Here is a 13,150-nt window from a genome sequence, read left to right as displayed (position 1 = left end):
GATACAATTGTGGATGGAGCTAAAAAGGAAGTGTTTACGTAATCTTTCCGCATTCTATCGCGTCTGTTTCCGGTACCATTTTTCCGCATTCCCAAAATGGCGGTCTCTATTGTGTCTGTCTGAGGAATGCTACATTCTTGGGGAAAACCCTCTCCAACCCGTTGGTATGTAGTATCTACACTGTTAAATCGGCATCCTTGAAGTTTAGCCAGCCTCGCAGCTGGGAAACCCCACCGCACTTGCGCCCGGCTTCAAAGCTCAAAGGTACCGCCGCGCGTGCGCCTTCCCTTCCGAATACCGGGGAATCCCCATGAAGTATACTATATTTGGAAACATTGTTAGTTGACCGTAAAACCCTATAAGAAGTTGATGATTTAGGCCTTCGCGTTAGAGACAAGTTTAACGGGAATTTTGCAAATAACAGTATTTCTTTTCTTTTTTTTTTAATAAAAATAATAAAATTGTATCGTAATGGTTGTAACATTTCCAATCATAACAAATGTTTGAACTACGCGATTAAAACCAAATTTCTCATATCGATTAAACTTAATTTCAAACTGCAATACATTTAATAATTTCTAATTTCTGTCCCTTTGTGGGTTTGAGAAAGTGTCGCCAAGGATAGTGTATAAATGCAGTTTTTTAAGGACTGCGAAGCTAAACTCGTTTTTGTATAATTAAACTCTAAGTGAAGTTTAGACGTACCCTAACTTTAATATTTTATTTAGTCTTCCAATATTCAAAAGGGAAATATTTGGAGCGGAAGAGCGAACCACTAAAGTTGAACGGGGAATTTTGAAAATGGAAGTTGGCCCGCTCATTTTGTCCGTATAGGCCTTAGAATATAAGGCGTATTTTCTCATTTTTAAAGTCATTTCCATATTTACCACAATGGAAACACAGTCCTCCGTAAAACGCCAGAAAAGAGAGAAAATTTGAAAAGTCCAATTGAGAATGAGCAAATTTTCGGAGCCCCGACGACTGTTTAGGGAAATTTATGTATTGAATCGGGCTTAATCCTTCATACTTTTGAACTGGCTTCTTTCAACTCCGCTCTGCTCCGCTTCCATTCTCTCGCCAGTCGCCACCCGCTCCCTCCTTCATGAATAATTCAAAGAAAATTTTTATTCTTTCCTTTTCCCCATCCCCCCCTCCTTTTAAAAACACTTTATAGTAACGAAACGATGGGAGAGACTCGCTATAGCTCTAGTGACGAACTGTTCATTTCAAAATACCCAATGAAATCCTGTGTTATCTTAGAGAATACTTATCATTGAATACCAATGAGAAAAAATTCAAAATATATCCCACATTCTGAAGTAAAGGCGTCATGAATTTTTTTTAACATAGATTAAAGGTGTTGGCGTAATGACGTAATATGAACAACAGTTTTTGTATAATTTTATTAATTTATTTTTCACGATACAGTAACTATTAAACATTTCATGAAAATGGGAAATGATTTAAAACATAATTAATTTATAAAGGTAAGTGAGTCTTGAGATTATAATTATCATTATGAGCGGTGAATTACTTAATTTAAAACTTCTTGAAGGCGCTTAGTTTGTCTTTATAGGTTGGTCTGGACTTCTTGCTCGTACTTGGAAGCAAAGCCTCGTGTCCTTCCGGAATTCTTTCGGGTATTGCTAAACGATGCACTTTCTTATCTTGTTTCCAAAAATCTGCTACAGCCTCTTCCGGATTTTGTGCCCTGCAACATTTCTCGAAGCCATTCCAGCAACACGCTAGGCGACGGTTTTCAACTAGTACTTCGCACTCTTCGCATCCAAATATGGCCAACTGACCCTCCGCGACAGCAACCAGGAAAATGAAGCCCAAGAAAGCCGACAATTTTAACTGCATTGTTGTGATTATGTATTACTAATAATGTAGTATTTGTGGGTAGTTTACCGTCGACTTTACGGGTCAGGCCTAAGTAAATTTGTGGCTTAACTTCGTTAAAAAACCTCGCACGTCTTATCTAGTTCAACAGATTTCTTGGGATTTTTATCATAAATATGGGAGAATTTTCAAGTTTTTGGAAATTTTTGCATTCTTGCATTTTTGACCGTACATGTTTTCCAAACTTTTATATTTTAGAATATCTTGAGAAAGAGAGAGAAAAGTGGCACCAAAGCCGAGCTCAGAATGTGATAAACGTTTTATCATTATCATAACGTCTGGTCTTTCTTTCGGTTGACGTCATTCCTTTGGTTTTGCAACTTTCATGTTGGCTACCATGTAGTTTTCAACTCTATAGTTCATTGGCATCTATTGTATTCAACCGTTGGTTTTTTCATTGGTTTTTCTTATCATTGGTTTCGCCATTGTTTACCCACTTGCGAACTGAGATGTCTGGTGGTGTTTCCATAAATATTTGAACTTTGGGGTGAAAATGGTTAAATATAAATCTTCGAGTCTAAAAATCACTCGACATTGACCCTGATTTCAAAAGCAAACATTGCAATCTCTTTGTATTTAAGAAAGATTTTTTTCTATCAACTTGGCAACCATTTTGCTAAAAGGGTAGCATTGTTTCGTTGCGTTCCACAAAGTAAGTAATATTATTTGGATCTTATTACTTAGTTTTTAAACCTATAATCTAGAACACTTCTAATTTTAATAATAGGCATATTGAGCAGTGTCTTAATCCTTAGTTTTTTAATTGGTTAGCAGCTTCCAAAATGAAGGCCGTATTCTCTTTTTTCGTAATCGCCATGATGGTTGCTTGTTACACCGTCTCCGCTCAAGTTAGCTGTTTCCGATGCGATGAACTCAGTCGGCAAGACCGTCTCTCGTGTTGCAATGCCGGACTCTTCAAGGACAAGTGTTGTTACAATTACGTTCTTCCTAACACCGGTCTTTACGAACGCCCACAATATCCCGCACACTCTGGAGGACCAGGTGGTTACCACGGAATCGGATACGCTGGAGGAGTTGGATATCCGTATCCGGGTCAACCCGCCGGACCAGGATATCCCTATCCTAACCTCAACCTGTATCCTCCTCCCCCACGTTCATATTAAAATCTTTAATTAACTTCAATGACTGATTTCTTTAATGTTTAATCTTTGAAAAATTTCATTTGTGGTCAATAAAATCTTAACACGTCTTTATTAATATTTTGTAGGCTTTATTTTAATTGGATAATTTATTATTGAAGTTTTAAAATAACTATAGTTTTTCTGCCTAGGTGAATGAGAATTATTATCATAACTTTCACTTGGTTTGTACATACGTTAATGCCGTTTAATATTTGCATTTTATTTATTACTAATCCTCAATTTAATTATAAATAAAAGTTTTATTCAAGGTTTAACGCGTCAAATCAGATGAAGTAAATAGGCTTAATGTCTAATTAATAATAGCATAATAGTTAGATAATTTAAAACAAATTTTATTTCATCAATTTACAGACTAATCGGAGTTCAATTATAAAATCAACTCTTTATTTATTATTTAATTTAAAACAAAAATTGTTTATTCCTCCTCGTCTTCTTCGAAGTAGGATTCCAGGTCACTTACTCTAGAGCCACGAGTAGGTTCAGGACTTTCGGTCGTGGGAGTTGGGGTCTCGGTACTGGTTCCGTTAATCTTCCTTAAGATGACGTCAGCTGGTCCGTAAGGGTCAACGACGACGGGTGGGGGATAGACTCCTTGATTAGGGTATCCACCTGGATAGCCTCCTGGATAACCACCGGGGTAACCTCCTGGATTTCCACCGGGATATCCGCCTGGATTTCCACCGGGGTAGCCTCCTGGATTTCCTCCGGGATAGCCTCCTGGATTTCCTCCGGGGTAACCTCCTGGATAGCCCCCGGGGTAACCACCGGGGTAGCCTCCCGGGTAACCACCGGGGTAACCTCCCGGGTAACCACCGGGGTAGTTTCCTGGGGAACCTCCTGGGTAGTTGCCTGGAGGAGTGTATTGACCGTAACCTCCATCGAGAGGACGGGGTCCACCAGAAAAGTCGCCTGTTAAGAAGAAAATAAGTAATGGTATCAAATTTCTCAATTAATTAACGCGAGTAACATTGTCTTACCAGGATAGTGTCCACCAGAGTATCCTGGATAGGTATCGTCGCTAGGAACGGCAACCTTGCAACATTCAACCCATCGAGGACTAATAGCGCAGCATTCCCTTCTTTTCTCTAAAGATAATCTTCCACAATATTCACATCCCAGAGAATTTGGATGTTGCGGAATGGCCGTGGCCACGACGAAGATAGCAACGAGAAAAACCGCGGTAATGTAGCTCATTATTGAACTGTTAAGTATACGGAAAAAGGAATTAGCGGAATTTTGCGAACAACTTTAAGAGGAAATTCCGACCACTTACGTTTCCTGATATCTTCCAGTAAAATGATCACGAAACGGGATTTTTTTCCAAACTTATAAACGAAGTGTGTACTTAACGATTTTTATCTTTCAGGCTACTATGATTTCGCGTGAACTCCCATGTTAAAGTATTTATCTGTCAAACAGTTATTTTACCCCTTTGAAAGAGCAAAATTGCGCAGTTTGCACGATACGCGTTTAAACTTTGTATCCAAGTTGCAATTGCGCAATATATAAGTTGAAATAGAGATTGTGATGTTAAATAGTGCTTAGGTAAATAATTCAACTAGTATATCAATTGATATGTAGGGTTTTTTTTTTTAGTACCCAAATTTTTAAATATACACAAGATAGACTTTAATGGAAATTAAAGACGTCACTATGGAAATATTGCAGCCCTATCTCGAGTTAATATTGACATAAATCAATACTTTCTTCTTGGCTGTTAGAAAGAGAGGTTGTCTATTTCGCCATTATAAAATTAATGTAAGTAATAATATATTCTTGAAAAATTTGTAATTTAATATCGATATTTAAAATTTTGAAGGCGTGTGGCCATGCGCCTATTACTAGTGTTCCTTGGATTGGCTGGGACAGCTTTGGCTTGGCCCCATCATCATCATGAATGCGCCCATTGTGGGTACCATATGCTGAAACATCTCCGACTAGCATGTTGCAATAAGGGATTCTACAAGGAATCATGTTGTTCGGTGTACGTTATACCAAACACACCAGCTTACGCCGGAGAATTTATACCACCCCCACCACCACCCTTTGGAGGAAACTACGGTCCTCAATTGGGTCCCTTCAACAATCCTGGACGCGGTGGTTACCGTCGTCCAAATGGAAATGGATTCACCATCGTGCAGACCCAGTTCAACCAGCAAGAAATTCATTCTCAGTTTGGTGAACTCGGTGCCGCTGTAGGAGTCAAACCTCAACGCCCAGTCGATGACACTGAGAGAATCGTGGACGAACCTGAGAGGAATAGTGACCGTAACGAAAGATTGGTAGACGAATCTAGTTCCGGCGCTCCACCGGATTACGATTATATTAATGATCAGCCATATGAAAATGAAGGTAAGCCACGGGAACAAAAAACTCTGAATAACAGAGGCGGGAAAAAAGACACCCGCAAAAACGAAAAGATCACCTTTCCTTTCGATGACCTTGATATGATGACCGCCGATGGTCTCGAAGCTCGCAGGCTTCATTAAATGAAAACACGCGTTGAAGAAATTTTTGAACTCTCCAGTTGTTTTTTAAGTTTTTTATTTGAAAACAAATTTAAAATACAATAAATTCCATGAAAGTTCAAAGTGTTCATGGTTCAGATTAACTTTTTCGTATTACTTGACTTTAACATGTTTCGAAATATTTCAACTTCTTACAGTGTTATGGTTTTCTTTGTTTATTTTATAGATAAGATTTATCAATAATCTGTATTAATTTTCATAAGCTTTCTAAATTTTAAAACATGTCCTTATATATCTTCAAGCATGGGTCCATCGACTGTGATGGATTAATTTACCATTAAAATAGAATACAAGATTTAATTGGGATGAAATATGTTTTATTGTATAGGAAACATTCAGAGGAACATTAAAATTAACGGTTGTACCGCAAATTCATCATTATTTGCATCAGAAAAGGACCCCATAATGAGAACATGGCGAACATTCGCAGGCCTCGTAGTATTTAAATTCAAAATACGTATTTTTTCGGTTTGGCTGAAAGACCTTTAGAGAAAATGCTGCCTTCCCGTTCCACATAATCACCTTTCGACCAAGTCTCATAACCTTAAAATGTCGTTTCACCAACTGTCATAACATCGACAGTTAATGGATCAACTGTCATAACATCGACAGTTAGTGGATCAACTGTCATAACATCGACAGTTAGTGGATCAACTGTCATAACATCGACAGTTAATTGATCAACTGACATAACTTCGACAGTTAGTTGATCAACTGTCATAAATTCGAAAATCATTTGGCCAAAAGCTTCTGCTCCCCAACTTAATTCTCCCTGGCCAAAGACTATATGGTCTAGTACTCGACTACCACTAGTTTTTCTTTAGTGTGTGCTTTAAACTGGAGGGGAGTTGTTCATTTCTCGCGCTGGCTTCTTATTAAACCGTTAGTCTAAATATTTTCGTTGATCCCTTCTTCATTCTGGTGTAATTAGTTAAATCAAGTAAGTAAATAACAAGATTTTTAAAAATCAATGCTGCATTTCTTGTTAAACAAGTGATTTTACAAACCAAATTAAAAACAAACGGTATGCCTTCTAAGCCTTGGTCTAATCTGTATGTCAGTCAGTGGCAGGGTGGGAAATAAGGATTTTTTTAAAACTGGACATTGGGCCAGCGACCCCCCTGGTCTGGAATAAATAAACTGGTCCATGAGCATTGACCAGGGCGCGTCGTCTGCTAAACTTAAGAAGTGGATAATTAAAATAGTTGAGATAATGTCTGGACTCTGGTTACCCTTGAATTTTATTAGTGGACCACTGACCCCCCTCTGATTAAATTTTTAAAGTGGTCATTTGCCCTGTGCCACCCCCTTATTTCTGACGCTGGTCAGTGGGCCCGGTTCAGGGCTGGAAATAAGAAAAATTTCTTATAGGACATGTGTAAAGTGATCCCTCCTTGACTAGAAAATTTATGACATTGTCCACTAGAGTGTGCAAAAAAACCGCGTACCTCTAGTTGAACCAGAGTTATGAACTTCCAAAGATGGGTGTAATGCTATTCCTATGGAGGGGGGTATTTTTGAAAACATTTTGCTTAATTACTCGGCCCCTTTTTGTCTTAATCCCAAGTCGTTAGTATGGTTGGATGGGGGGGGGGCAAATAGGACTATATCATACTCAAGGACATCCCGGTATCGCTAGTAGAACCAGAGTTATGAGCCTCCAAAGTTGGGTGTAATGCTATTCCTATGGAGGGGGGGGGTATTATTGTCGTAGCCCTAAGTTTTTAGTATGGTTGGATGGGGGACAAATTGGACTATAATATACTCAAAGGACATCCCCGTATCTCTAATATAACCAGAGTTACGAACCTGCAAAGTATAGTCTAATGCTATTCCTATGGAGGGGTTTGTTTGTTTACGTTTTGCTTAATTACTTGGCCCCTGTTTGTCGTAGCCCTAAGTTTTTAGTATGGTTGGATGGGGGACAAATTGGACTATAACATACTCAAAGGACATCCCCGTATCTCTAATATAACCAGAGTTACGAACCTGCAAAGTATAGTCTAATGCTATTCCTATGGAGGGGTTTGATTGTTTACGTTTTGCTTAATTACTTGGCCCCTGTTTGTCGTAGCCCTATGTTTTTAGTATGGTTGGATGGGGGACAAATTGAACTATAACATACTCAAAGGACATCCCCGTATCTCTAGTAGAAACAGAGTAACGAGCCTCCAAAGTTCATTGTTAAAAAATCAAAAGTAACCTAATAACAATAAGTCAGACCAAAAATAAGTTGACGAAGATATTGACGTAGCCTCAAGTTTAAAGTATGGGGAGCAAAAAGGACTGTAACATATTCAAAGGAGATGCCCGTATCTCTAATAGAACAAGAGTTATGACCCTATAAAGTTCACTGTTAAAAATCATAAGTAACATAATAACAATAAGTGAGATGATACCAAAAGTTGACTAACATTTTGCCTAATTACTCGGCCCCTGTTTGTCGTAACCCTAAGTTGTTAGTATGGTTGGATGGGGGGCAAATAGGAAGGACAAAAACGACTTAACTCCTTTGACTAGAAAATTTATAGGACATTGTCCACTAGAGTGTGCAAAAATAGTATCGCGTGTTCATGGTTAAGCTATCAAAACTTTGGGAAAAGTTATTGGTCAAACTGGACAGTGACCCCCTTAGTTTTTAAAAACATTTTAAAATGTTATTGGACAATGTCCTGTGCCCTGGTCCGATTTTATGGCCAGGCGCCAGGGTGACAGGGTCAGTGGGCTCACTGGTTTTAACCTTAGGGATAGGGGGTGCCAAGTTGAATATTGGACATGAATATTAATGATTGAACCGTGATTAGTAATAATTAGAGCTTATAGGTCGTTTCACTCTGAAGTCAGCCAAGAAGATGACTGATGCCAAGTATTTTACCACCACCAAGAAGGGTGAAATTTTTGAGTTGAAGAGCGAACTCAATAGCGATAAGAAAGAGAAGAAGAGGGAAGCTGTTAAGAAGGTTATTGCCTCTATGACAGTCGGCAAAGATGTCAGGTTTGTAATGAAATTAATTAATGGTCAACTTGGCGGATTTCGTAATAACTTTGCGCTAAAACAAACAGCGCACTTTTCCCTGATGTTGTAAATTGTATGCAAACCGACAACCTTGAGTTGAAAAAACTAGTTTATCTTTATCTTATGAACTACGCTAAAAGTCAACCCGACATGGCCATTATGGCTGTGAACACTTTTGTCAAGGTATTATGCTAAATATATCGACGTAAGATACGTTATTGACAAGTTTTGTTGGGTGTTAAAGGACTGCGAAGATCCAAACCCGCTGATTCGCGCTTTAGCCGTTAGAACTATGGGATGTATTAGAGTAGACAAAATTACCGAATATTTATGCGAACCCCTTCGTAAATGTCTGAAAGACGAGGATCCTTACGTCAGAAAAACCGCGGCCGTATGCGTCGCTAAGCTTCACGACATTAACGCCCAGCTTGTAGAAGATCAAGGGTTTTTAGACCAGTTGAGGGACCTACTCTCTGATTCTAATCCAATGGCAAGTTTTATCAGCGTTGATGATAGATACCGGAAGTTGTTAACGAGATTAAATTCGCTAGGTTGTAGCCAATGCGGTAGCTGCGCTTTCCGAGATAAACGAAACGTCTAGTAGTGGTCAAACACTGATAGAAATGAATGCTCAAACCATTAACAAACTTTTAACCGCGTTAAACGAGTGCACCGAATGGGGCCAAGTCTTTATTTTGGATTCATTATCGAACTACGTACCTAAAGATGAAAGGGAAGCTCAGAGTATTTGTGAACGTGTGACTCCACGTTTAGCTCATGCCAACGCGGCCGTAGTTCTCTCGGCTGTTAAAGTAATTTGATCCTTCCGTTAACTTTGGTTCGTCAAAGACTTAATTAACCGTGGCGTTTCCCAAAAATAGGTGTTGATGAAATTCATGGAGATGATGAGTTCCTCTTCGGAATTTGTCATCAATCTTACTAAGAAACTCGCTCCGCCATTAGTGACTCTTTTGTCTAGCGAAGCCGAAGTGCAATACGTTGCTCTCCGAAACATCAACTTGATCGTTCAAAAAAGACCGGATATCCTGAAACACGAAATGAAAGTGTTTTTCGTCAAATATAATGATCCCATCTACGTCAAATTAGAGAAATTGGACATTATGATTCGACTGGCTTCCCAAGCCAACATTGGTCAAGTCTTGGCTGAACTGAAAGAGTACGCCACGGAAGTCGACGTGGATTTCGTTCGCAAAGCGGTTCGAGCCATCGGAAGATGCGCCATTAAAGTAGAGCAGTCGGCTGAGAGATGCGTTAGCACTCTGTTAGACCTCATTCAAACTAAAGTTAACTACGTTGTTCAAGAAGCCATCGTCGTTATTAAAGTACGACTCGTTTCGACTCGTACTCGCGTGAAAACGCGTCATCTCGAGTAATTAATTTAAATTTACAGGACATCTTCAGAAAGTATCCCAACAAATACGAAAGTATTATTTCTACATTATGCGAGAATTTGGACACTCTAGATGAACCGGAAGCCAGGGGATCCATGATTTGGATCATTGGAGAGTATGCTGAACGAATTGACAATGCCGATGAACTCCTCGAGAGTTTCCTCGAAGGATTTCATGATGAAAATACTCAGGTATAACAAATGGCCAAGGCTTACCTTAGGCCTTGGCAAGATTGTTCGTCTGACGAAGAACGCGAATTATTTCTAGGTTCAACTACAACTCTTAACCGGCATTGTCAAACTGTTTCTTAAACGACCGACTGAAACCCAAGAACTTGTTCAACAAGTACTTAGTTTGGCTACCCAAGACAGTGATAACCCTGATTTGAGAGATCGCGGTTTCATCTATTGGCGTCTGTTGTCAACTGACCCAGCCGCCGCCAAGGAAGTGGTCCTGGCTGAAAAGCCATTAATCTCGGAAGAAACTGATCTGCTGGAACCAACTTTGCTGGATGAACTAATATGCCATATTGGTAGCTTGGCTACCGTCTACCATAAACCGCCTTCGGCCTTTGTTGAAGGAAGAGCCAGTGTCCGAAAGTCTCTTCCACCGAGACAAAATTCGTAAGGATTGTATTGCGCGTTTATAAGAGTCCAAATACCTCTTTTGTAAAATCAGGTTTGGTCTTAGGATTGGTTCCACCGAAGAGGCGGCGACTGGAAGCCCGGCCACAACAGCGACGACTGCCGAACAACCAGCCGTCATACCCAGTGCGGACAACCTTATCGGGGACCTCCTTAGTATGGATATCAGCGCCCCTCCCATACATCCTGTCGCCCCTGTTGGCTACACCGCTCCGACAGTTACAAATACCGCCGCTATGGACTTATTGGGTGGAGGACTCGATAGTTTGGTAAGTTGAATGACGCCAATAACCTAATCTTATTAGATTTCTAACAAGTCCTTCGCAGTTGGGTGATGTCCCGAGTGTCACGTCAGTTCCAGCCGCGCCAGTGGCTTCAACAACCGGAATTTTGGGTGACATTTTCAATATCGGTACTGCCACACCGTTCTACGTACCACCGAAACAAATATGGCTACCAGCAGCCAGAGGAAAGGGTTTAGAGATAAGTGGAACATTCTCGAGAAAGAATGGACAGATTTATATGGATATGACCTTTAGTAACCGCGCTATGCAGGCCATGGCTGGTTTTGCCATACAATTCAATAAAAATAGGTAAGATTGACGATGGCGACCAGTCTTCGGAGTTTCTTTTATTAATTAACCTACGCGAAATTAATTAAACTGTTTTAGTTTCGGTTTGGCGCCCGCTCAAGCCCTTCAGATACCAAATCCAGTTCAACCTAATGGTAATTTGGATTACAGTTTACCTTTAAATACGATGGGTCCTGTTCAAAAAATGGACCCCCTGACTAATCTTCAAGTATGGTTTCATTCTTTCTTTTCTTTTCTTTTGATCCCGCACCTTAGAATAATTGTTTTGGGTTTGGTTAACTTAACTCTTAATAGGTGGCAATAAAAAACAACGTGGATGTCTTCTACTTCAGTTGTTTGGTGCCGCTTCACGTATTGTGTACTGAAGATGGGTTAATGGATAAAAGAATTTTCTTATCGACATGGAAGGATATTCCGACTCAGAATGAAGTTCAATATACTATTGATAACATCTCGTTAAGCGCCGGTAATTATACAAATTTGAGGGTTCTTGGTAATTAGTGGGACATAGGGGCTCGCGACTACTGGGACGTCGGGGCTCGAGAGTACGGGGACCTCGGGGCTCGCGACTACGGGGGACGTCGGGGCTCGCGACTAACGGGGACGTCGGGGCTCGCGACTAACGGGGACGTCGGGCCTCGCGACTAACGGGGACCTCGGGGCTCGCGACTAACGGGGACGTCGGGGCTCGCGACTAACGGGGACGTCGGGGCTCGCGACTATTGGGACCTCGGGGCTCGAGAGTACGGGGACGTCGGGGCTCGCGACTAACGGGGACGTCGGGGCTCGCGACTATTGGGACCTCGGGGCTCGCGACTAACGGGAACGTCGGGGCTCGCGACTACGGGGACCTCGGGGCTCGCGACTACTGGGACCTCGGGGCTCGGACACCTCTATTTCTATTCCAATATAATTATATAAAATTTTATACTAATTTGAAAGATCAAGCTTCGAGTAAATTGCAAAACAACAACGTCTTTACCATTGCCAAGAGAAACGTTGATGGGCAGGATATGCTGTATCAATCTTTGAAGTTAACCAATGGCATTTGGGTCTTAGCCGAGTTGAAAATTCAACCGGGAAATCAAAATTACACAGTAATAAGATCGTACCTAAATAATTCTTTAATTTCATGAAATTTTCATTTCAATTTTATACGCGATAATTTTCTTCAGTTGTCGTTGAAATCAAGAGCTATGGATGTCGCTCCGACCGTTCACCAAACGTACGAGGTTCTTCTTCATGTTTAGAGGAATTTAAGTTTACTTCCGGAAATGTATTTCACTTTAGAATAGAGTGTTAAGAAAAAAAAGAAAAAAAAAGATAATGTATTATGCCGAGTCTTTGTATCGTTTGTTAATAATTTATTCTACATTCCGTTATTACTTAGCTTTACAACGTATTTAACCGATTATCGCGTACATTATTGGTCTTAAAAATGTGCGTAGTAAAGGAATGTAAACCATTTTGTGGTTTTACAAATTAATTAATAAATATATCCCATTAAATGTTAATTAATTAATGATATGCTTTAATCAAATTAATAGCGTAGCGGTCATCAAAAGGTGAGTCCAAAAAGCATCGGCAACTCGCTCAATAGGGACTTGGCAATTCGGGCTTAACTCCGCCCCCAGCGCCATTATGGTATGTTTTTTTTAACAGAATGAAAGCTACATAAGCCCCTCCTCCTGGTATGTTTTTTAGCACTAGTGGAAGGTAGCCTGACGTTGCGTGACGTAGTACTGCCAAGTCCCTATTTAAAGGAAAAGATAATATAACGTAACATTATGCCTAAATTTTCTAAATATAAAAGGAATTAAATATTAAAATTAAAATAAATGATCTCTTATTACAAATGATAATTAACATTTAATTAGTCTTAAAAATAATCA

The 13,150-nt window shown here is 40.0% G+C and overlaps 4 protein-coding genes and 1 long non-coding RNA gene across 8 annotated transcripts in view; 3 read left to right on the top strand and 2 right to left on the bottom strand.

Moving 5' to 3' along the window:
* Nucleotides 1-2,394: 2,394 nt before the first annotated feature.
* On the top strand, nucleotides 2,395-3,120 carry LOC149588897 (uncharacterized). 2 transcript variants are annotated; one of them, XM_089861978.1, is made up of 2 exons: nucleotides 2,395-2,554; nucleotides 2,674-3,120. In XM_089861978.1, exon 2 carries the CDS (start codon nucleotides 2,685-2,687, stop codon nucleotides 3,024-3,026), a length of 342 nt encoding a protein of 113 aa, XP_089718104.1. In that variant the 5' UTR covers nucleotides 2,395-2,554; nucleotides 2,674-2,684; the 3' UTR covers nucleotides 3,027-3,120. The 2 variants fall into 2 exon arrangements, with proteins under 2 accessions (XP_089718104.1, XP_089718105.1); XM_089861979.1 differs by having other exon boundaries at nucleotides 2,396-2,554; nucleotides 2,677-3,120.
* Nucleotides 3,121-3,376: 256 nt separating this feature from the next.
* Nucleotides 3,377-4,476, bottom strand: LOC149588896 (uncharacterized). The gene is made up of 3 exons (XM_089861976.1): nucleotides 4,339-4,476; nucleotides 4,043-4,266; nucleotides 3,377-3,974 (listed from the first exon to the last, which is right to left on the bottom strand). Exons 2-3 carry the CDS (start codon nucleotides 4,257-4,259, stop codon nucleotides 3,481-3,483), a joined length of 711 nt encoding a protein of 236 aa, XP_089718102.1. The 5' UTR covers nucleotides 4,260-4,266; nucleotides 4,339-4,476; the 3' UTR covers nucleotides 3,377-3,480.
* Nucleotides 4,477-4,591: 115 nt separating this feature from the next.
* On the top strand, nucleotides 4,592-5,676 carry LOC149588895 (uncharacterized). The gene is made up of 3 exons (XM_089861977.1): nucleotides 4,592-4,610; nucleotides 4,692-4,823; nucleotides 4,885-5,676. Coding segments are annotated over exons 2-3 (672 nt in total). The 5' UTR covers nucleotides 4,592-4,610; nucleotides 4,692-4,821; the 3' UTR covers nucleotides 5,555-5,676.
* A 711-nt stretch (nucleotides 5,677-6,387) lies between these two features.
* On the top strand, nucleotides 6,388-12,772 carry AP-1-2beta (adaptor protein complex 1/2, beta subunit). Of its 3 annotated transcripts, none has more exons than XM_089861944.1 (14): nucleotides 6,388-6,533; nucleotides 8,417-8,588; nucleotides 8,657-8,792; nucleotides 8,854-9,099; nucleotides 9,161-9,421; nucleotides 9,491-9,952; nucleotides 10,021-10,212; nucleotides 10,289-10,644; nucleotides 10,712-10,934; nucleotides 10,993-11,258; nucleotides 11,337-11,466; nucleotides 11,553-11,724; nucleotides 12,201-12,355; nucleotides 12,434-12,772. In XM_089861944.1, exons 2-14 carry the CDS (start codon nucleotides 8,446-8,448, stop codon nucleotides 12,506-12,508), a joined length of 2,817 nt encoding a protein of 938 aa, XP_089718070.1. In that variant the 5' UTR covers nucleotides 6,388-6,533; nucleotides 8,417-8,445; the 3' UTR covers nucleotides 12,509-12,772. The 3 variants fall into 3 exon arrangements, with proteins under 3 accessions (XP_089718070.1, XP_089718068.1, XP_089718069.1); XM_089861942.1 differs by having other exon boundaries at nucleotides 10,700-10,934; XM_089861943.1 differs by having other exon boundaries at nucleotides 6,406-6,533; nucleotides 8,434-8,588; nucleotides 10,700-10,934.
* Nucleotides 12,360-13,150, bottom strand: part of LOC149588890 (uncharacterized) — a 27,647-nt gene continuing 26,856 nt past the window's right edge. The window contains exon 2 of the long non-coding RNA XR_016379753.1: nucleotides 12,360-13,011. This is a non-coding gene — a long non-coding RNA (uncharacterized LOC149588890). The remainder of the gene's footprint in view (nucleotides 13,012-13,150) is intronic.

Source organism: Phalangium opilio, unplaced genomic scaffold, assembly GCF_054372755.1.
Source record: "Phalangium opilio isolate 3A_F unplaced genomic scaffold, DU_Popi_V2 ptg000528l_1, whole genome shotgun sequence".
NCBI classification, from domain to species: domain Eukaryota; kingdom Metazoa; phylum Arthropoda; class Arachnida; order Opiliones; family Phalangiidae; genus Phalangium; species Phalangium opilio.
This window is presented reverse-complemented; position numbering and strand designations above follow the sequence as displayed.